Source organism: Pocillopora verrucosa, chromosome 10 (assembly GCF_036669915.1).
Source record: "Pocillopora verrucosa isolate sample1 chromosome 10, ASM3666991v2, whole genome shotgun sequence".
Lineage (NCBI taxonomy): Eukaryota > Metazoa > Cnidaria > Anthozoa > Scleractinia > Pocilloporidae > Pocillopora > Pocillopora verrucosa.
In genome coordinates, this window is record NC_089321.1 from 13,727,292 (window position 1) to 13,749,791 (window position 22,500).

Below are 22,500 nucleotides of genomic sequence, written 5' to 3' on the forward strand. Positions count from 1 at the left end.
TATGGCTGCTGTAAGGAACCCCTTCTGGACATTGAATTGGACCATATAATTGTTGATGAACTTCACCTCCTTTTAAGAATAACTGTTAAGTGTTAACTGCCAATTTAATAACAAAAGTTGATGATTGCAATATTGAGGAGAGTATTGAAAACCTGATCTACAAACAGGCACACCTAAATAAGTTCATTGACAGCAGGTCTTATGAAGTTTCTTTTGATGTCTGAAAAAAAAAACGCAGATGGCAAAGAAAGTTTTGTTCATGACTGGACAAGTCTCATGGGAAATGATAAGAAAACACTGCTGTTTCACCTTCCAGAGAAAATGATTTCTTGGGGCCTAAAACTGCTGACAATATCATAAAAATATGGGTGGACGCTGCAGTGGCCTGAGCAAAAATCTCAGTCACTGGCAACCGAATACCAGCCTTACAGAGTTTTGGTTGAAAGCAAAATAATGGGTGAATGACTTCATTTCTCTCACAGGATTAAGGGAAGGTTATGAGTGAAAAAGAGTTACCCAATACATTCATATAATGGTTTCCAACAAATCCCATGGTTTTTCCAAATGTACCAAGCAGTAAGAATATTTACAGGGCAAAGAGTTGAAAGGAACATTAATGTTGCAAGGTCCACTAATTTCATGAAATCCAACAAGAGGGACTCTGTTGGAGATGTTCCTCGTCAAGAATAATGCCAATGGTACTTAAGAAAAAGGGAACGGGAGCTCAGATCCTATCAGGAACACAAAACTGAGTACTGGGAGGCGGACATATTCCAAAAAAGAAAAAAAAAATGTACCCCCTAAAATTACTACTCCACCTCTTTCTAATCTGCAAAGTGGTTAAAGTGCTGTTGCATCTCAAACTCACTCTGCTGCGCCTTTGAGCTCAGTTGACTTTACAAAAATGACAGTTCCTCAGCTTAAGGAAGAATTAAAGGAAAGAGGAATCTAAGGCATTGCTAGGAAAACAAAACATTAGCTTGTAAGATTATTGAAGAGTATTACTGACAAAGAAAACCAGTCAGCCTCTGTTTAAAAATAAATGACATTGTCATTAGATGCAGATAGTAAAAGTAGCATAGCATATAGCATTTGGCCTGCTGCAGGTGTAATAGCTGTCCCACTTTATAAGATAATCAATCTGAGAAATCAACATTATTCATATTACTACAAAACTCAAACGTCTTTTAATACTAGATCACAATTTCTCTTCTAATGTAAGCTTATTAAGCTCCTCGAGCTCCAGAAATATAACAGAAGTTTTATGTACTTTGTGATCCAGTGATCGCCTTGAAATAACTCATTCAACTCTAACCCTTAAACTCCCAAGATCTCATTAGTAATTCTCCTTACTTTCTGCCATACAGTTCTTGAGATGTTAGTTTTGAGAATTTGGTATTGGATCAACTGATAATCTTCTAACTGATATTTTTCTTCATTCTCATCACTTGTGTGCTCTATGTTGCATTGGTATTGTGAGGAGAAATTCTGTCTTGGTCACTTATGGGAGTTGGTCACTTATGGGAGTTAAAGGGTTAAAACATACTCCCTGACTGTTGGCTTTTCTTCTCCTTTACATCGGCTTTAAAAAGTCACTTGTGACTTGTGACAACTGCTAGAAATAACCAAGGCATTTTTCTCTGATGGTCTACCATTTCAGAGCTAGCAGAAATACATGCCCATCATGTTGACTACTGAGAAAATCCCTGCTGGTAGTGTTGATCACTGACAACATGTGCCTCAGCAATAACAATTACTGACTGTATGAAACTGTTCACCATGCTCACTGCTGGCAGGTGCCCAAAAACAAAAATTTTGATTTGAGTCAGCACATAAAGAAAGAAGTGCATCAACAACGAGTCCTTTAAAATAGCTTCATGCAACTGGTACATAAAGTCTACTCCTGATCATTTTTTTTTTGACTGCTAGGTTATGAGAGTAGCCACAATGTTACACTGTGAGGGTTCAAATCCTAATGGGAACATTCAATTTCATGAGTTTTTTTGGCTTCATCTCATTCTTGTGACAAAATGAAAACTCCTATCTGTCTGACCTTGTATATAAATTGCTTGATTTGAGAAAAATAAAAGTGAGCCCTAAATATATGGAAGGAATTTCAGCAGACTTTGATGCAGACTCTGCATCCATTTTTAACAGTCTGCTGGGCTGAACTAATAAGTCACAAGCAAAACTCACAACAATTACATACTCAAATGCTTTCTTCGAATTAGAGCTTTAACATGAAGCTAATTAAAAAATAAATAGTGTTTTGTTTCTGCTGCTCTGTTTTTTACCATGGATCTCCTCTAACCTGTAACAAGCTACTCTCGTTATCAACATGTATTTCCTCAATCTGTGATCATTTCAATAACTGCTATTTGTGAATGACCCAACAACCAAGTTTGATTACAATCCACTGAAATTCGTGAAGAGGAAAATAGAAAACTTTACTTTTTCACCAAAATATAACTTCAGTCTAACCTAAAGAGAGTATATCACCAAAACTTTACATCTATAATGCACCTGCTTCCCTATTGTGCTTGTTTCATGTATTTTTAATCTTGCATCAGATAGACTTACATGTACCAACAATAATATCAAGGCAACTTCATGTGTTCCTCATAGTGGTTAATGAGCTGGGAAGCACTGCTCAGTTTCTCCTGACAAATCCAGCAAGTAAATGTTTCATCGTGATCTGAGGAATATGGCTGCTGTCCAGAGTGCAATTTTTCATGCCTTTGAAGTGTTCCCTTCTGAGTAAACCACTTGTCACAAGCTTTGCACTGGTATGGCTTCTCTCCAGCATGGGATCGTTTATGTACTCTCAGAATTATTTTACGACTAAACCACTTGTCACAGCTTTTACACTGGTAGGGCTTCTCTCCAGTGTGGGATCTTTGATGTACTTGTAGTTTTCTTTTCTGCATGAACCGCTTACCACAAGTTTTGCACTGGTATGGCTTCTCTCCAGTGTGGGATCTTTCATGTACTGTTAGAACCTGCTTTTGTGGAAACTGCTTGTCACAAGTTTTGCACTGGTATGGCGTCTCTCCAGTGTGGAATCTTTCATGTACTTGTAGATTTCCTTTATGAGTAAACTGCTTATTACAAGTTTTACACTGGTATGACTTCTCTCCAGTGTGGGATCTTTTATGTCTATGTAGATTTCCTTTCTGACTAAACCACTTGTCACAAGTTTTGCACTGGTATGGCTTCTCTCCAGTGTGGGACCTTTCATGTACTTGTAGATCACCCTTTTGTGCAAACCCTTTGTCACAAGTTTTGCACTGGTACGGCCTCTCTCCAGCGTGGAATCTTTCATGTACTGTTAGATGACTCTTTTGTGGAAACTGCTTGTCACAAGTTTTGCACTGATATGGTGTCTCTCCAGTGTGGAATCTTTCATGTACTGTTAGATGACTCTTTTGTGGAAACTGCTTGTCACATGTTTTGCACTGGTAAGGCTTCTCTCCAGTGTGGGATCTTTCATGTACTGTTAGATCACCCTTATATGCAAACCACTTGTCACAAGTTTTGCACTGGTGTGGCTTCTCTCCAGTGTGGGATCTTTCATGTACTGTTAGATTATTTTTTTGTGCAAACCACTTGTCACAAGTTTTGCACTGGTAGGGCTTCTCTCCAGTGTGGGATCTTTCATGTACTTGTAGATTTCCTTTCTGACTAAACCACTTGTCACAAGTTTTGCACTGGTATGGCTTCTCTCCAGTGTGGGACCTTTCATGTACTTGTAGATCGCCCTTTTGTGCAAACCCTTTGTCACAAGTTTTGCACTGGTATGGCCTCTCTCCAGTGTGGACTCTTTCATGTACTGTTAGATCACCCTTTCGTGCAAAGCACTTGTCACATGTTTTGCACTGGTAAGGCCTCTCTCCAGTGTGGGATCTTTCATGTACTGTTAGATCACCCTTTCGTACAAAGCACTTGTCACATGTTTTGCACTGGTAAGGCCTCTCTCCAGTGTGGGATTTTTCATGTACTGTTAGATCACCCTTATGTGCAAACCACTTGTCACATGTTTTGCACTGGTAAGGCCTCTCTCCAGTGTGGGATCTTTCATGTACTCGCAGATTTCCTTTCTGATTAAACCACTTGTCACAGCTTTTACACTGGTATGGCTTCTCTCCAGTGTGGGATCTTTCATGTCTTTGCAGATCTTGTTTCCTAGTAAACCGCTTGTCACAAGTTTTGCAATGGTATGGCTTTTTCCCAGAAGTGAATGTTTTGGCCATGCTAAAGTATTCTAAAATGTAAGAAGCAAACATAAAAGAGATTTACTCAACCAGACACGCATATTTGACAGGGTTTCAGAAGCAATGAATTAAGTTTGAATAAACAAAGAAATTGGACAGTGAGTTGAGCAAAATATGTTTCAAACAGTCATACTCTTTCAGGAAAGAAAGGTTTAGTATAACAATTGCCACTAACAAAGGGATTCACAGACAGTGCAATTTCTGGCCAAGGTCCTGAAAGAAAAACCTTCACATGAGTAAGGACCTACAAAGAGAAGTGCACTTCCAACAAGTCCCTTTACATAGCTTCACACAACCAGTTCATACAATCTAAATGTTGTCCCTGTGATTTTAAACTTTAATCTATAGTTGTCATTGTGTGAACAATTTGTTCAATGAACTTGTCTAAATGGAAAAGTCACTCCACCTATCACCATCAAGTGGAGCAACTCAAAGTGCAAAAACTGGAGAACAGAAATTTCTAATGGACACTACAAAAGAGATTCCCAATAGACTTTAATGGAAAGAATCTGGTTAAAAAGGTAAAAGAAAATGATAAAAATCACAAAAAAAGGAGTTTAACACTATATGTGTTATTTATATAGCACAATTTGTATTAAGTATGGAAGAGAATTCAAGATTGTAGAATGATACTAGAAGGTAGTGTTGCAGAAGATTTGTCTCAGGTGCAGAAAGCCAACTGCATCCCACATATTTACAAGTACCCTGTTCCACAAGAGAAAGATGATTCAAGAATATACTGATTATTTGACACTCAACTGAAAATTGAATGTTAAGAAAAATATTAACAATATTAAATATAATAATGATAACAATAGTAATAGTTATGATAATTCATATTTGGTAGCTCAAAGAGCTCACAGTTCCTCTATCAGTCTATCCACTAGGCCCAAATATTGATTAAACTATGCTCCTTTTGATTTTGCCTGCTGAATAAAATTCATTTTCCCATTTCATCGCAATTTCTTTTGTTTCATACAACAAGACATTCCCCATTGTAGGATATTCCACCATCTCACCCTTCCCCTGGTCAGATGTTTAACCCAAGGTATCTTATTTCAGACAACACTCCCTTCTCAAATTTAGCAGCTCTTTTGGGTATAAGTTGCAGATTGAAATGGTAAAATGCTCCCTCTTCAAATAAATAAAATTTGTCTTCAGGGCTTGTATGACTAATAGATCACCTATCCAGATATTTATGCCATGAAAAGTCTTGTCATCAATTACGTGCCAGAGACACCAGTGTAAAATTATTTTGAGAGATTTTATCATCATGTGTAGTGTCACAGTAAGGACTAAAAAAAAAACTTCACTTTCCAATCTACTGGGCTTAATTCCCTAATTCAAGCATTAAAATGCTTTCCCTTGACCGAAAGGAAATTCCTTTATATGCCCCAATCACACCTTCAAAGATATTTCTGCAAGGAAAAGCTTAGATTTTTTATGCACCATACTGAGATGATTTTAAGATGTTTATCGTCCTCTTTAGTGCTCTGAAATAAACAATCAGTAGCACCAGGAAACTACTAACTCACTGACTCACTTCAACGACATGTGTGGCTTCGCCTCCTATATGAGGTATTAGCCATAAAAATAAAAAAAATTACCTTCTTTCATCAACACTCCTACATCCAATCCTCTCAATGAGTATAAACGTTTCCTAACTGTATAATTTTACCTGTTTTTTATCTTCAAGTTATTGGTCTTTCACTCGAAGTAAAGCCATAACTTTCAGGGTTGAAAATAATTCTTCAGCTTTTAGCGTGAATTTGTAGGCTTTTGTCAAGGCTCATTGTTTTCCTAACTGTCAATAATAAATGAGCAGTCAGCACATGTCTTCAACACTCAACATGATTTATTAACAGTACTGAAAGGAATAATTACCTTAAATTGCTTAAAATAATTTCAGCATCAGAATCTTTATTTTGATCAACATGTTTTGTGGCAGCAATTCCTTTTCTAAGAAAACGTTGCAAACGGCTCAATTTTTCGGTGTTTCTTCAAGCGTGAAATATACAATTTCGTCGAGACAAACTGTCTGCCGACTTTAATTTGAACGTGTAAGAAGGCTTTGCAAACGACATTGAACAGGATTTGGCAGGAAATAAATCTTGATTAAAGGTAGTATGTAAGTGCAGAAACGTAAATACGATAATGTGACGGTGTTTACACAAACTTGCATGTTTCACGCTCCAACAAATACGTGGAAAGCCGAATACTGTAAACAAAAATACTCCCTGTAGCACGCTTCGAATTTCGAAACTTTATACTCGTTTACGTTTCCGAAAAGCTTTTCACGCATTTCTTGGCTGCTTAATTGCCTAACATGAAAAGTTCATCATAGCATCACAGCGACTTTACTTCAGTTGGACGATCAGTAAGCGTAATATTTTGCTATGAAATTCTAGTTCTTCGGTGAAAAATCGCTGATAAGTGCGCTAAAAGTTGCGGCTGCCGCCGGCAGCCGGCTGTTATTTTGAACCTTGCTTTCATCAAAGTACATTCATCTATTTTATTCCAAATTTTCTGTTACCCAAACAACTTATTAAGTGTAAAATTTCTTTAGTAAGGAAACTCTCTCATATGCTTTTGGCTTACAAAGGGACAGCCATCTAAAAAGGAGAAGGATTTGCTAACTATTCATCCATTCAAACTTTCCATGGTGCATTCACGAAAAATTCTTCAGTTGGTAGAATTTGGGAAGCACAGGTTTGAATGAAGTCAAAACCTATATTTTTGCCTTCCTTTTCTACAAATGCTTAAATTGCACATTACCGGAGTGCATCACTGCTGAAACATTGGTTTCATTGAGATATCCATTTGGTTCAAGATATGCTTAATGGCAATGGAAACATTTTAACAGTTGAGACATTCCAAAGTAAATTTCAAATGAAAACAAACTACTTCAGTTCTTTTAATTGATAGCAGTAACTCCATCGAATTTGAAAAGGAAACCCAGACGAACACAAAATATTTAGGTATATAGCCAACTACTACTACCATCGTGGGAAATAAGCTAAATTTAACATTGTACTCATACCTTACAAGTTTTTCTGTTTCCCAAAGTGATTCGCCCTTGTCTCCTCAGTAAACTGATGTTATCTGGGAGTTACTACATCACGGGTGACGAGCGGGGATAGAAAAAACGACCCAAATATGAGCGGTCAGCGGTGAAACAGCTTTTATACTTCATATAGAGACATATAATTTGTTGTTCCGGAGACAATCGTGTTGTAAAGCCGAAATGTTAACAGTTTACTTCACAGTTTAAGCAATTTTTCAAAAGTGTTGATTGAACTCATATCTTTTACTGCTTTAATAAACAATGGAGGCTTCGGAGAGGGAGTCAGTGGCATTTGGAAAGGCACCAAGAATAATTATATATATGGTTTGTAGCTAGCTGCGTGACGTGCGTGACGAAAAAAAAGTATCATGATTTCCGGTTGTCAAAAATGTCAATCAAATTTGGCAGGAACTTGGTTTTCGCACTGTAGTTTGCTTTTCCTGGAAGATTTTGCCATGGATGAAGACTAAAAGCCAACAATGTTAAGAGATTTAGAGATTGACTTTTTGAAAGAACGTCTCAATGGCTTTTCTGTTGAAGGCAATTATTGTTTTGGATATTTCGAGAGAAACAGAGCAGAGATGGATGATCTGTTAGTTTCATTTCAGGCATTGAACTCCACGTGTTATGTACTTACAGAAAGCTATTCAAAAGAGAAAAACCACAACAGATTTTCTCAAACAGGTATATAATCTCTCAGTATTTTAAAGTGCACAGATCTCGGTTTCCTATCCTGACTCTCCTAATTCTGGGATAATTTAATTGAGAAGAATCGCCGTCTTTCAGAGTTTATGGTAAATTTCTTCAAAGGCAGTCTTACGCGATTTGCGAGATGCTGCGTCTGAACTACCTATTTATATTTCATTTTAGTTTCTTTGTGTTTGTTGTTATTGCTGTTGTTATTTTTTTAAATTCATTTATCTCTACCTAAAAGGTCTATTTGGTTTAAAAATAGCGGACAGTGGCTTTGGTGCAAAGGTTTGGGTCAAAGGTCTGGCTCTTATTGACACCTTTACACGCAAACCGAAAATAAGGCATGTTGCTTAACAACTCCATCTGATTTCATTTGACAGCACCTCCCGTACTTGAAAACAACCGCGGAAATGTCCCCATACAGTTGTTTGGCCACCCCTTTTCAATCTCTAGCAGTGAAACTCGACATTGTATACATGGATCCACAAAGGTTGGATACAATTACAGTAAATGGATTAGCAAACATTCAAATTTGAAGTAAAAAAAGAGGTCAATCGAGAAATGATAACGGAAACTGAGAGTCAAGAGGTTGAATTTAAGCTTATTCAAATGGACTGATTAATTTTCTTTTTACGAGGATCAAAATGTTATAGGAGTTTTAAGTTATATGTTTCATAACCAATTTACCCAAAGAAATATGAGGGGGAAGGGTGTTGGCAATAGTAGTGAAGTCAGTAAAAATCACAGATGATATCGCAACTGGGAGAAGAATGTAATTTCATTTTGCTCTCGTGGAACACACCTGTATTAAAATCTTCTGTACCAATTAGGATGCCCGAGGAAGTTATACCTGCAAGAGTGACTACGCTAATGTACACGACTATGCAAGAAAAACTAGAATACACTTGCAGAATTCGAGAAAATTGGATTGCCCGGCAGTCATGCAGATTCGATGTATTCGGGTGTACAACGATTACTTCATCGACAAAGCAAGGTTCCTATCAGATAATAGCTTGGTGATGGCTAAGAAGGCTATTCTAAAAGAAATCAATGCCAAATCGAAGAGTGACTTAGGGTTTAGTTTCCGTACTTCGACTCGGTTCCACGTGAAGATCCCGTTAAGCTCTTCCCATGTCAACCACCCTGTCGGGGACTCGTCCAAGATAGGACAATACGTCGATAAACGTGTAGTTGACAAAATCTACGACCTCGTAAAGCAAAATATAACTAACCTTTCTGAGGTGCAAAGGTCTCTTGATAAATATGTTCGGGAGGATCTATTTTCAGGCCATCCCGAGGAACGAAGGCCAAAGAAAACAAATAGGCGATACTACCCTTGTCGCCAGGACTTGCGAAACCACATTGCCAAGGCGATTTCAGCAGTGAAGTATTGCGATGACGACCAAGAAGCATTGGGTAAAAAAATAGAAGATTGGCAAACTAAGTCTCCCAAAAGCAACTTCTTTTACCGTACCAGAGACGCTGTCATTAACGAAAAAGATGAACCAAGACCTAGAACTCCTGAGGAAACCTTCCTCTTTGTACATCAAGAGCCATGGCAACAACGAATGCTTGAAAGATGTGGTAGTGAACTGGCCCTGATGGACGCCACGTACAAAACGACAAGGTACGCAGTTCCTCTTTTTTTCGTCTGTGTACATACCAACGTGGGATACAAGGTTGTGGCTGAATTCATATGTCAGTCCGAAGATCTCTTTGACGTCCCATATCTTTTGTTCAATTATAGGAGAAATACCGCGGTCTGTAAGATTTGCAAAGACGACGATGGAGAGGATTGGCTTGGGTGCGATAGCTGTGGCCAGGTTTTCCATGCAAGTTGTCTGGATGTGCCTTTCGCGGAGACGCTTACGCAACATTTCACCTGCCCTTAGGGTGGCTTCTTGTCAGTACAAGTAGAGTTTAAATTTTAAAGCTGACTATAACAATGAACCAGATGATGAACTTAATATCATGTAGAGACCTTAATTTGCAAGATAAGAAATACAGTCCTTGGTAGTCAATTAAGATAGATTTTCACGAGCGTCAATGGTGCAGAATCGTAACTTGATGGAGCCAACAGTGGACAACATCCCAGAATTCAAACTTTGTGATTTTTTTCTCGGCTTAAACGCAAAGTCAGTTGTTCAATTGAATAGGAAGAAAAACAGGTCTCCTAAACGAGTGGTCTTGATTATAAATATTTAAGGAATGGTAAATACATTAGCCTTAACATGGCTGTTTCTCGAAGCTCAGTGTTTTCTCACTTCCCTTTTTTCCACGTGAATTGGGGGCGATTGAATAGATATAATATGCAGTAAAAGAAGTTCAGCTGATAGAAATTTTAAATTTCTCATCTTAGGCTGTGGATACAAAATTCAAATGAAAAGGAAGCTAACTGTGATTAGTGCTTTGAACAAGTCAAGATACGTTTTTTTCGTCACACAACAAGTTACATAACGTTAATATCATTCTTCTTGATGCCTTTCCCGGTGTCACCAATGCCTTTCCCGATGCCTCTGTTGGTTAACAGAGTATTAAAAGTATTGTTCCAGTTAAAGCTTGAGGAAAATTGCTTAACTTTTTAAGTAGCGAAGTGTAACTTGGTAACATTTCGGCTTTACAACACGATTGTTTTCTGCAACTACAAAACGTACATTTAATTCTTCTTAGTACCTTTCGGATGCCACCGATGCCTTCATTGTTTATTGAAGCAGTAAAAGATATATGTACAATCAACACTTTTGAATTGCTTAACATTTTATTTAGCGAAGTAAACTGTTTACGCTTCGGCTTTACAACACGATTGTTTCCTGATACTACAAATGATCTGTCTATATATGAGGTATTAAAGTTGTTTCACCGCTGACCACTCGTATTTGGGTCGTTTTTTCTATCCCCGCTCGTCGCCCGTGATGTAGTAACTCCCATGTTATCTGCCGTTAACTGCCGCCTCACTTACAGGTTCCCCAAGGTTGTTCATTTGAACAGGGAAGAGAGGACACTGGGAACAAGATTGAGCATTAGGACTAGGAGTTTTCTCACGCATCATACCTGCCTACGCTGCCAATATATCATTTTATTTTAAGAACAGTCTTAGTTTTCAAAATTCCCGCGAAATACTCTGTTCTCACCACGTCCGCGAGAGTATCACAATCAGAAGTTTGACTGTCTTCACTAGAAGAACGTTTCTCGTAATCGCGTGTGACAGAGCGTCGTTACACAATAATTTGATTTGCTACGATTAGCCAGCACACTGCAACCTCTGGTTAGGTTCTCAAATGAAGAAAAAATACGGGCAAAGGAAGTCTCCAAGGGTTTATATGGGATGTGAGAGCTTCTGTTGATATGAGAGCTCCTGTTGATATGTTCCTGGGTGGACATTATTACTCTGGTATGGTTGTATATGTTACTGAAAAGACTATAGTGATCGGCATAATAAGTAAAAAGTTTAATGCAATGAAAAGGTAAAGCAAGTGAAAGTTTTCCTTCCTTCCGCTGATCCGAGGTTTTTACGGCCCTGGAGTCATCCCGATTGATTTTCAGTCAGCGGTTGAGCAGGTGGCCTAGATTGGTCTTTACGGGAAAAATAAGGGTGCTTTCCTTTAGGAGGATCCAGATTAGGTTTTTGTGATCCAAGATCACACAGATCAAGTTGCATCAAAGGAACTTAGCTTTAGTTCATCAGATCAGTCACCATGACAGCAGGCGCGAAATTGTAGAGCACGCAAGCGGAATCGCGCGCTAAATTTAAAAACGAAAACAAGATTGCCGTCGCGGATAGAACAGCTGTTGTTTCGTTAGTAACAGGGACCGCGCAGCAAGTTTTGGAGTGGGGGGGGGGGGGGGGGCTAAAGAAGAATGTGTGAAGGAAATTTTTTTGTTAAATTATTCTTTGTTTAATTTATTTTTATTCTAGCAAAAAAGTGGGGGGGGGGGGCTAAAGCCCCCCCAGCCCCTCCCTCTGCGCGGTCCCTGAGTAAAGGAACTTTCCGATGATTCAATACTAATAGAAGTGAGAAGTTGTCAAGATGAAGAATTTCTATTGTTTCTTTTGATAAGGGAGAGGTAGATAATTATTTCCAACGTATTAAACCACTCTACATTGTTTCAAATTTTTACAGTCGTTTTCAGATGTCAAGAACTACAGTCAGCTGTTTGGGACGCCTTTTAGCTATTTGCCTATGTCTGCCTTATGGACAAAGGAGTGGTGGGAGACCTGCCATTGACTTACAGAAGCAAGTATTAATTACGATAAGGATACTCGGGAACCCTAAATGCCTGCGATCAGTGGCCGCTCGATTTAACATTACAAAATCGATTTTATTTCGCGTTTATCGCAGAATTTGTGGAGCAATTGCCAACAATCTTTCCGGTCAATATATGAAGAACCTACTTGTTTGAAATTGAGAGCCGCTGGGCAAAATGATTAATTTCGGATCCTTCGCTCAGAGGAACGCGTTGGATCAATGATCCAATGATCCGTCTTTAGATTACGAAGATCAGTGATTCTTGTCCAGAGTGGATTTGATAGACCACTGATCTGAAAATGGATCTGCTCGAAAGGAACGCCACAGATCAGAAATCCAGATCCGGCTTCTCCCAAAGGAACGCACCCTAAGTACCTTGATCTTGAGTGGGTACTCAAAAAACTGAAAATATCTTATTGTAAAACAAGAATCTATGCTATGAATATCAAAGTTACTTTTCCATTGATACCTACTCATAATTTCTGAAAAAAGTTTTTCATCATATAAACTGCGGTGTTATACAGGGATTTCCGGCCTGAGAAAAGCCGTAACAACACACGTGAAAAAATTTCGTATTTTTTCACGTGTTGATATAGCCAATCAGCTGCTGACACGTCACTCGCCTTTGGCGCCACTCGGACAATTTGATGAATGATCGGCAAAGCCTTCCCGGTTCTCAATATAAGGTAGTTTGTCGGAATGTTCTCGGATTGTGGCGGCTAAAATGCTAAAAAATCCGTATCGCTGACAGACAGTGAGGTTCAAACTTTCCTAGAAGGGGAAGAAAACCAATATACTAAAAGAAAAAACCGAAAGTTACGTATTCAGAGGCTTTGATGTTAGCATTTCTTAGCTGAGAATGAAAATCGACAACTGGTAGATTTGCCATCGGCCGATTTTGGCCGTTTACCTGAAAGAAGTCTTCTGTCGACTTTACGACCATTGTTGTTTTTGCAATCATGGTTCAGAGCTCAGCTTTTCTATCTTAAAAGTTAGAGCCAACGCACTCTACGATTATTATTCGGGGATTTTCGACTCATTTATTTTCATTGAAAATAGTCGCCTTTTCTTCCCAGTAAGAGGGCTTTTGTGTTTATATGATAAACAAAATAATACATGGTTGCTTGTAGATATGGAATTTCTCTTCTTGTGTTCAACTTGACATCTCACTCGTGAACTATCGAGTGAAACACTCGAAGAGAAATTCCATATCTACGCGCGCCCATGTATTATTCTCTATTTATTCAACCGAAGGAAGGACATATCTAACAAGGTGTTACCTTTGAAACTCAGTACCAATAGATTAGGTTTGAATAGGCAGAGAAAATGGGCAGAATTCGGTGTAAAATTTACTTCAAACAGGAATACTCCTACATGAATGGATGTTTAATCATAACAATTGCCAGTAGCAAAGGTATTTCCAGACAGTTCATGGCGAACAATTTATTACATCATGGCCGCCGCGCATGCGAATCGCGTCACTTTGTGGACTTAGATTGTATTTCGGTGCGTTTGAAATTACAGAAAAAACAGTGAAAACTGGACTTACCGTAGTCAAAACCTTCCTTTCATAGCTTATGAATAAAACTTTTGTCAGGTCGCCAAATCCAATTTAAAAGAAGAATATTTCCTTTTGCCTTTGAGCAATATTGTTTACAAAGAGTTGATGAATCGACGGTTCCCAACGCTTTTGAAATTTCCTCCTGTTCCTGAAAAATCCCCATACTTCTCCTCTAATTCCCCTTAAGTTTGTCTAAACGTGCTACCTTAAAACGTTCCACATAAGTTCTCTGTGCTCATGTTTGATGTCCTTAAATCTGAATCTCTTGTTCGAAAGCCATAGTCGATTTCTATACTGAAAGCGGCCCATTAAAACTAGAATTGACGGTTCCAAGCGTCCCTGGAAAAAGGGTTAATATTTTCTTCTCAAACTAGACGAGTTCATCCAGGTGTCACTTTCATGCGCTCTGCGCTCGCTCAAACACCCTTCGTGCACTCATGCTGACTCCAGCCTTACTTCGTCCACCATTTTGAAAATTTCTCTTCTAGCTAGGTAGCCTCTCCTCCTGTTCTCCGAGTTGGAATACAATACATTTTCCCGGGTTTTTTAAAAAAATGTCGGATGACAGAAAGAACTGTCAGCATGAATATGCAAAAGTAGTTGAGTTCAGTAAACCGGAGCTTATACCCCGTTCACACCAAAGCTTAAACATGTTTAAAATTTGTTTGATAAACAGATTTAATGATGATATGCAGCTAAATTTTTGGAGACGAAACCAATTTTCGCCCTGGAAATACCCTATCCATTGTAAAAAGAATGGCATAGAATTATCACTGAGGACCCTCTGAGAAAACCTCACAAGTTTTCCCTGGCCTACAGCTTGTGTTAGATTACGATGCTCTGTTCAAAGGAACAATTAGGGACCATGCATTGCGGTGATTATAAATTCATTCTCCGCATGCTAGGTTTAAATGGGGCAACAGCTAACTATGCATGTGCATGGTGTAAAATCCAAAAGGATGATAGATGGAAAATAGATCAGCATTTTAGTTATTTCAATTCAAAGCCACTTTCAAGGTCTTTACAAGAATTGACAGAAATGTTCAAAAAATCAAAGGATGATTATGGCTGCTGTAAGGAACCCCTTCTGGACATTGAATTGGATCATATAATTGTTGATGAACTTCACCTCCTTTTAAGAATACCTAATAAGTGTTAACTGCCAATTTAATAACAGAAGTTAATGATTGGGATATTTAGGAGAGTATTGAAAACCTGATCAACAGACAGGCACACCTAAATAAGTAATAAGTTCATTCACAGTAGAAGGTCTTGTGGAATGTCTTTTGATGTCTGGGAAAGAAAAATGCAGATGGAAAAGAAAGTTCTGTTCACGAATGGATAAGTCTCATAAGAAATGATAAGAAAATAATGCTGTATCACCTTCCAGAGAAAATGAATGATTTCTTGAGGCCTGAAACTACTGAAAAGATCATAAAAATATGGGTGTACTTAGCAGCCCTGTAAAAAATCTCAGAAACTGGCAACCGAATACCAGCCCCACAGAGTTTTGGTTGAAAGCAAAACAATAGGTGAGTGATTTCATTTCTCTCAAAGGATTAAGGGAAGGTTACAAGTGAAAGAGAGTTACCCAATACCTTCATATTATGGTTTCCCATATATCCCATGGCTTTTCCAAATGTACCAAGTAGTAAAAACATTTACCGAGCAAGGAGTTGAAAGGAACATTGATGTTGCAGGGTCTTCATCAAGAGTCATGTTAATGGCACTTAAGAAAAAGGGAATGGGAGCCCAGATCCTATCAGAAACAAACTAGAGTACTGGGAAGAGGACATATTAGGAAAAAGAAAAAACTGTACCGCCTGAAATTACTACACCTTTATCTAATCTGCAAAGTGGTTAAAGTACTGTTGCATCTCAAACTCACTCTACTGTGCCTTTGAGCTCAACTGACTTTACAAAAATGACAGTTCCTCAGCTTAAAGAAAATTAAAGGAAAGAGGAAGCAAAGGCATCCTTAGAAAACAAACATTAGCTTGTAAGATTATTGAAGAGCATTACTGACAAAGAAAACCGGTCAACCTCTATTTAAAAAGAAATGACATTGTCATTAGATGCAGATTGTAAAAGTGGCATAGCATATAGCATTTGGCCTGCTGCAGGTGTAATAGCTGTACCTGTTGTAATAATGGCCTGTTAATACCCTGATAGGTGCAGATAAACTCAACAGGTTTCTTTAATCTACACCAGCGCCATGTTACAGTACCATGATTCTTTTCGCACCGATAAATCCATATAACAGTAACGAAATGTCTAAACACTACACCTGTCCCACTTTATAAGATAGTCAATCTGAGAAATCAAAATTATTCATTTTACTGCAAAACTCAAACGTTCTTTAAATCTTAACCTTACATCAGATAGACTTATCAACAATAAAATCAAGGGAACTTCATGTGTTCTTCATAGTGGTTAATGAGCTGGGATGAACTGCTCAGTTCCTCCTGACAGATCCAGCAAGTAAATGTTTCATCATAATCTGAGGAATATGGCTGCTGTCCAGAGTGCAATTTTTCATGCCTTTGAAGTGTTCCCTTCTGAGTAAACCACTTCTCACAAGCTTTGCACTGGTATGGCTTCTCTCCAGTGTGGGATCTTTCATGTCTATGTAGATTTCCTTTATGACTAAACCACTTGTCACAGCTTTTACACTGGTATGGCTTCTCTCTGGTGTGGGATCTTTCATGTACTGTTAGATCACCCTTTTGTGCAAACCCTTTGTCCAATAAGTCCAATTTCTTTGTTTATTCAAACTTAAGACATTGCTTCTGAAACCCTCTCAAATATGTGCATCTGGTTGAGTAAATCTCTTTTTTGTTTGCTTACATTTTAGAACACTTTGCATGGCAAAAAAAAAAATGTCCACTTCTGGGAAAAAGCCATATCAGTGCAAAACTTGTGACCAGTGTTTTGTAAAAAAAGGAAATCTACAAAGACATGAGAGATCTCACACTAGAGGAAAGCCATACCAGTGCAAAACCTGTGACAAGTGCTTTCATAGACAAAGAGATGTAGAGGTTCATGAGAGATCCCACACTGGAGAGAAGCCATACCGGTGTAAAAGCTGTGACAAGTGGTTTAGTGATAAAAGAAATCTACATAGACATGAAATATCCCACACTGGAGAGAGGCCATACCAGTGAAAAACTTGTGACAAAGGGTTTGCACAAAAGGGTGATCTACATAGACATGAAAGATCCCACACTGGAGAGAGGCCATACCAGTGTAAAAGCTGTGACAAGTGGTTTAGTGATAAAAGAAATCTACATAGACATGAAAGATCCCACACTGGAGAGAAGCCATACCAGTGTAAGACATGTGATAAGTGGTTTACACAAAAAGAAACGCTAAAAGCACATATGAGATCCCACACGGGATCTTTTGCGTACTGTTAGATGACTTTTTTGTGCAAACCACTTGTCACAAGTTTTGCACTGGTATGGCTTCCCTCGAGTGTGGAATCTTTCATGTACTGTTAGATCACCCTTTCGTGCAAAGCACTTGTCACAAGTTTTGCACTGGTATGGCCTCTCTCCAGTGTGGGATCTTTCATGTCTATGTAGATTTCTTTTATCACTAAACCACTTGTCACAGCTTTTACACCGATATGGCTTCTCTCCAGTGTGGGATCTCTCATGAACCTCTAGATCTCTTTGTCTATGAAAGCACTTGTCACAGACATGAAAGATCCCACACCGGAGAGAAGCCATACCAGTGTAAAAGCTGTGAGATGGCTTCTCTCCTGTGTACGATCTTTCATGGGTTTGTGTATCAGTATTATTGGTACACAACTTGTCACGAGATTTACACTGATTTGGCTTCTCTCCTACGTGGGTTCCTTTGTGTATCCGTAGACTTGCCTTTTGCGTAAACCACTTGTCACATGTTTTGCACCGGTATGGCTTCTCTCCCGTGTGGCATCTTTCATGTACTGTTAGGTTTCCTTTTCGAGTGAACCACTTGTCACAAGTTTTGCACTGGTATGGCCTCTCTCCAGTGTGGGATCTTTCATGTCTATGTAGATTTCTTTTATCACTAAACCACTTGTCACAGCTTTTACACCGGTATGGCTTCTCTCCAGTGTGGGATCTCTCATGAACCTCTAGATCTTTTTGTCTATGAAAGCACTTGTCACAGGTTTTGCACTGGTATGGCTTTCCTCTAGTGTGAGATCTCTCATGTCTTTGTAGATTTCCTTTTTTTACAAAACACTGGTCACAAGTTTTGCACTGATATGGCTTTTTCCCAGAAGTGGACATTTTTTTTTTTGCCATGCAAAGTGTTCTAAAATGTAAGCAAACAAAAAAGAGATTTACTCAACCAGATGCACATATTTGAGAGGGTTTCAGAAGCAATGCCTTAAGTTTGAATAAACAAAGAAATTGGATGGTGAGTTGGGTAAAATATGTTTCAAACACTGTAGTACTCTTCCAGGAAAGGAAGTTCTACTATAACAATTGCCACGAACAAAGGGATTCACAGACAGTGCAATTTCTGGCAAAAGCCCTGAAAGAAAAACCTTCACATGAGTAAGGACCTACAAAGAGAAGTGCATTTCCAACAAGTCCCTTTACATAGCCTCACACAACCAGTTCACACAATCTACGTGTTGTCCTTGTGATGTTAAACTTTAATCTATAGTTGTCACTGTCTCAAGTGGAGAACCCAAAGTACAAAAACTGGACAAAACAAATTTCTAGTGGACACTACAAAAGAGATTCCCAATAGACTTTAATAGAGAGAATCTGGTTAAAAGGTAAGACAATGATAAAAATCACAAAAAAAGGAGTTTAACACCTCATGCGGCTACTGATATAGCACAATTTGTATAAAGTATCAAAAAGAATTCAAGATTGTCTAATGATACTAGAATGTAGTGTTGCACAAGATTTGTCTCTGGTGCAGAAAGCCAACTGCACCCCACATATTTACAAGTACCCTGTTCCACAAGAGAAAGATGATTCAAGAATATACTGATTACTTGACACTCACCCGATAATTGAATGGCAACAATAATATTAACAATATTAAACATAATAATGTTAACAACAGTAATAGTTGCCATAATTTATATCTGCTAGCTCAAAAGGCTCACCGTTCCTCTATCAGTCTATCCTCTAGGCCCAAATAATGATTAAACTATGCTCCTTTTGTTTTTATTCTGTTGATTAAAATTAATTTTCCCTTTTCCACATGCTAAACTCAAGGTATCTTAGTTAAGACATCGCTTCCCTTCTCAAATTTGGCAGCTCTTTTGGGTATAAATTGCTGATTGAAATGGTAAAATGCTCCCTCCTCAAATAAATAAAATTAGTCTTCAGAGCTTGTATGACTAAGATCAACTTTCCACATATTTATGCCATGAACAGTCTTGTCATCAAATGCGTGCTTGAGACACCAGTGTAAAATTATTTTGAGAGATTTTATCATCATGTGTAGTGTCACGGCAAGGACTAAAAAAAAACCTTTACTTTCCAATCTACTGGGCATAATTCCCTAATCCAACCATTAAAATGCTTTCTCTTGATAGAAAGTAAATTCCTCTATGTGCCCCAATCACATCTTTTAAGATATTTCTGCAAGGAAAAGCTTAGATTTTTTACGCACCATACTGAGATGATTTTAAGATGTTTATCGTCTTCTTTAGTGCTCTGAAATAAACAATCAGTAACACCAGGAAACTACTAACTCACTGACTCATTTCAACGACATGTGTGGCTTCGCCTCCTATATGAGGTATTAGCCATAAAAATAAAAAAAATTACCTTCTTTCATCAACACTCCTACATCCAATTCTCTCAATGAGTATAAACGTTTCCTAACTGTATAATTTTACCTGTTTTTAATCTTCAAGTTATTGGTCTTTCACTCGAAGTAAAGCCATAACTTTCAGGGTTGAAAAGAATTCTTCAGCTTTTAGCGTGAATTTGTAGGCTTTTGTCAAGGCTCATTGTTTTCCTAACTGTCAATAATAAATGGGCAGTCAGCATATGTCTTCAACACTCAACATGATTTATTAACAGTACTAAAAGGAATATTTACCTTAAATTGCTTAAAATAATTTCAGCATCAGAATCTTTAATTTGATCAACATGTTTTGTGGCAGCAATTCCTTTTCTAAGAAAACGTTGCAAACGGCTCAATTTTTCGGTGTTTGTTTAAGCGTGAAATATACAACTTTGTCGAGACAAACTGTCGCGCTTCTCCATGGGAAATCCGTACTGTACAGTACCGACTTTAATTTGAACGTGTAAGAAGGCTTTGCAAACGACATTGAACAGGATTTGGCAGAAAATAAATCTTGATTAAAGGTAGTATGTAAGTGCAGAAACGTAAATACGATAATGTGACGGTGTATACACAAACTTGCATGTTTCACGCTTCAACAAATACGTAGAAAGCCGAATACTGTAAACAAAAATACTCCCTGTAGCACGCTTCGAATTTCGAAACTTTATACTCGTTTAGGTTTCCGAAAAGCTTTTCATGCATTTCTTGGCTGCTTAATTGCCTAACATGAAAAGTTCATCATAGCATCACAGCGACTTTTACTTCAGTTGGACGATCAGTAAGCGTAATATTTTGCTATGAAATTCTAGTTCTTCGGTGAAAAATCGCTGATAAGTGCGCTAAAAGTTCCGGCTGCCGCCGGCAGCCGGCTCTTATTTTGAACCTTGCTTTCATCAGAGTACATTCATCTATTTTATTCCAAATTATCTGTTGCCCAAATAACTTATTAAGTGTAAATTTCTTTAGTAAGGAAACTCTCTCATATGCTTTTGGCAATGGAAACATTTTAACAGTTGAGACATTCCAAAGTAAATTTCAAATGAAAACAAACTACTTCAGTTCTTTTAATTGATAGCAGTAACTCCATCGAATTTGAAAAGGAACCTCAGATGAATATAAAATATTTAGGTATATACCCAACTACTACTGCCATCGTGGGAAATAAGCTAAATTTAACATTGTACTCATACCTTACAAGTTTTTATGTTTTCCAAAGTGATTCGCCCTTGTCTCCTCATTAAACCGACGTTATCTTGTAACTGCCGCCTCACTTACAGGTTCCCCAAGGTTGTTCATTTGAACAGGGAAGAGAGGACACTGGGAACAAGATTGAGCATTAGGACAAGGAGCTTTCTCACGCATCATACCTACCTACACTGCCCGTATATCATTTTATTTTAAGAACAGCCTTAGTTTTCAAAATTCCCGCGAAATACTCTGTTCTCACCACGTCCGCGAGAGTATCACAATCAGAAGTTTGACTGTCTTCACTCGATGAACGTTTCTCGTAATCGCTGTGACAGAGCGTCGTTACACAATAATTTCATTTGCTACGATTAGCCAGCACACTGCAACCTCTGGTTAGGTTCTCAAATGAAGAAAAAATACGGGCAAAGGAAGTCTCTAAGGGTTTATATGGGATGTGAGAGCTCCTGTTGATATGAGAGCTCCTGTTGATATGTTCCTGGGTGGACATTATTACTCTAGTATGGTTGTATATGTTTTTGAATAGACTATAATGATCGGTATCACATGTAAAAATTTTAATCCAATGAAAAGGTAAAGCAAATGAAAGTTTTCCTTCCTTCTGCTGATCCGAGTTCTTTACGGCCCTGGAGTCATCCCGATTGATTTTCAGTCAGCGGTTGAGCAGTAGGCCTAAATTGCTCTTTATGGGAAATTTAAGGGTGCGTTCCTTTACGGTAGTTGTCAGTCGATGATGTTATAAAGTCTGGTCTGTTGAACGTGATTGCTCTGTTTAGCCGTGATGTGATTGGCTGGAAGACTCGTGTAGAGTTTGTTAACAGTCATTGGTCGGTTTCGATCCGTCTGTTGTTTGTCGGTCTGTTTGTCGGTTTGTTCACGTCGTTAATGAGTCGTTTGTAAGGTGCTGGTAATTTTTGACATCTGTTGAGAGGCGTCTGTTCTAAGTTAGTGAACCAGCTTTCCAGAGTCAGTCGTTGAAAATAGTTTGTACTGTAGGTTAAGCATTTGGCAGAGTCTCAGTCGATTCTGTGATTAGTTTGTCGGTGATGTTCAGAAATGTGATTGTTTACATCGCCATTTCTAGTTGCTCGTTTGTGTTCAGTTAGTCGCGTGTTAAGGTTTCTACCAGTCTCACCAATGTAGGAGGCCTGGCAGTCGGAGCATTCGATCTTATAAATCGCTCCCTGTCTGTTGTTGGGTTCGTCTTTGTCTTTAACTTTGGTCAGCAAATGTCGTAAAGTAGTAATAGGCCTGTGAGCTACGCGAATGTTGTAAGGTTGTAGGATCCGCGCGATAGCCTCAGAAGTGCCTTTGATGTAGGGTATAGCAGCTGTAGTCGTGATACATACATACATACATACATATACTTTATTGATGCTCCCTAAGTGGGCTTTTCAGCTCAATAGAAAAAAAAAAAAATACAAATATATAAATTAATTGAGAATGTAAATACAATAATATTATAATTACAAAATATATATCAATAATATAATATATCAATTTAATAAAACGTTTGCAAGATGACGTCTAAAATTCCTGGGGCATTTTAAAGACTTAATGTTATCGTTCAAGGAGTTCCAGAGTTTGGCTCCTCTGAAAGCAAAGGACCGCTGCCCTGTTGACAGGCGACATAAAGGTATATCCAAA

General features: G+C 38.3%; 2 protein-coding genes across 3 annotated transcripts; both read right to left on the minus strand.

The window, feature by feature from the left end:
• Positions 1-1,200: 1,200 nt before the first annotated feature.
• On the minus strand, positions 1,201-7,384 carry LOC136283821 (zinc finger protein 420-like). 2 transcript variants are annotated; one of them, XM_066173138.1, is made up of 2 exons: positions 7,312-7,384; positions 1,201-4,261 (listed from the first exon to the last, which is right to left on the minus strand). In XM_066173138.1, exon 2 carries the CDS (start codon positions 4,248-4,250, stop codon positions 2,598-2,600), a length of 1,653 nt encoding a protein of 550 aa, XP_066029235.1. In that variant the 5' UTR covers positions 4,251-4,261; positions 7,312-7,384; the 3' UTR covers positions 1,201-2,597. The 2 variants fall into 2 exon arrangements, with proteins under 2 accessions (XP_066029235.1, XP_066029236.1); XM_066173139.1 differs by lacking the exon at positions 7,312-7,384 and adding an exon at positions 5,950-6,075.
• An 8,832-nt stretch (positions 7,385-16,216) lies between these two features.
• Positions 16,217-19,347, minus strand: LOC136283670 (zinc finger protein 271-like). Its single transcript, XM_066172868.1, has 3 exons — positions 19,271-19,347; positions 17,231-18,105; positions 16,217-16,573 (listed from the first exon to the last, which is right to left on the minus strand). The coding sequence occupies exons 1-3, from the start codon at positions 19,345-19,347 to the stop codon at positions 16,239-16,241; spliced, it is 1,287 nt and encodes a 428-aa protein (XP_066028965.1). The 3' UTR covers positions 16,217-16,238.
• Between the last annotated feature and the right edge of the window lie 3,153 nt (positions 19,348-22,500).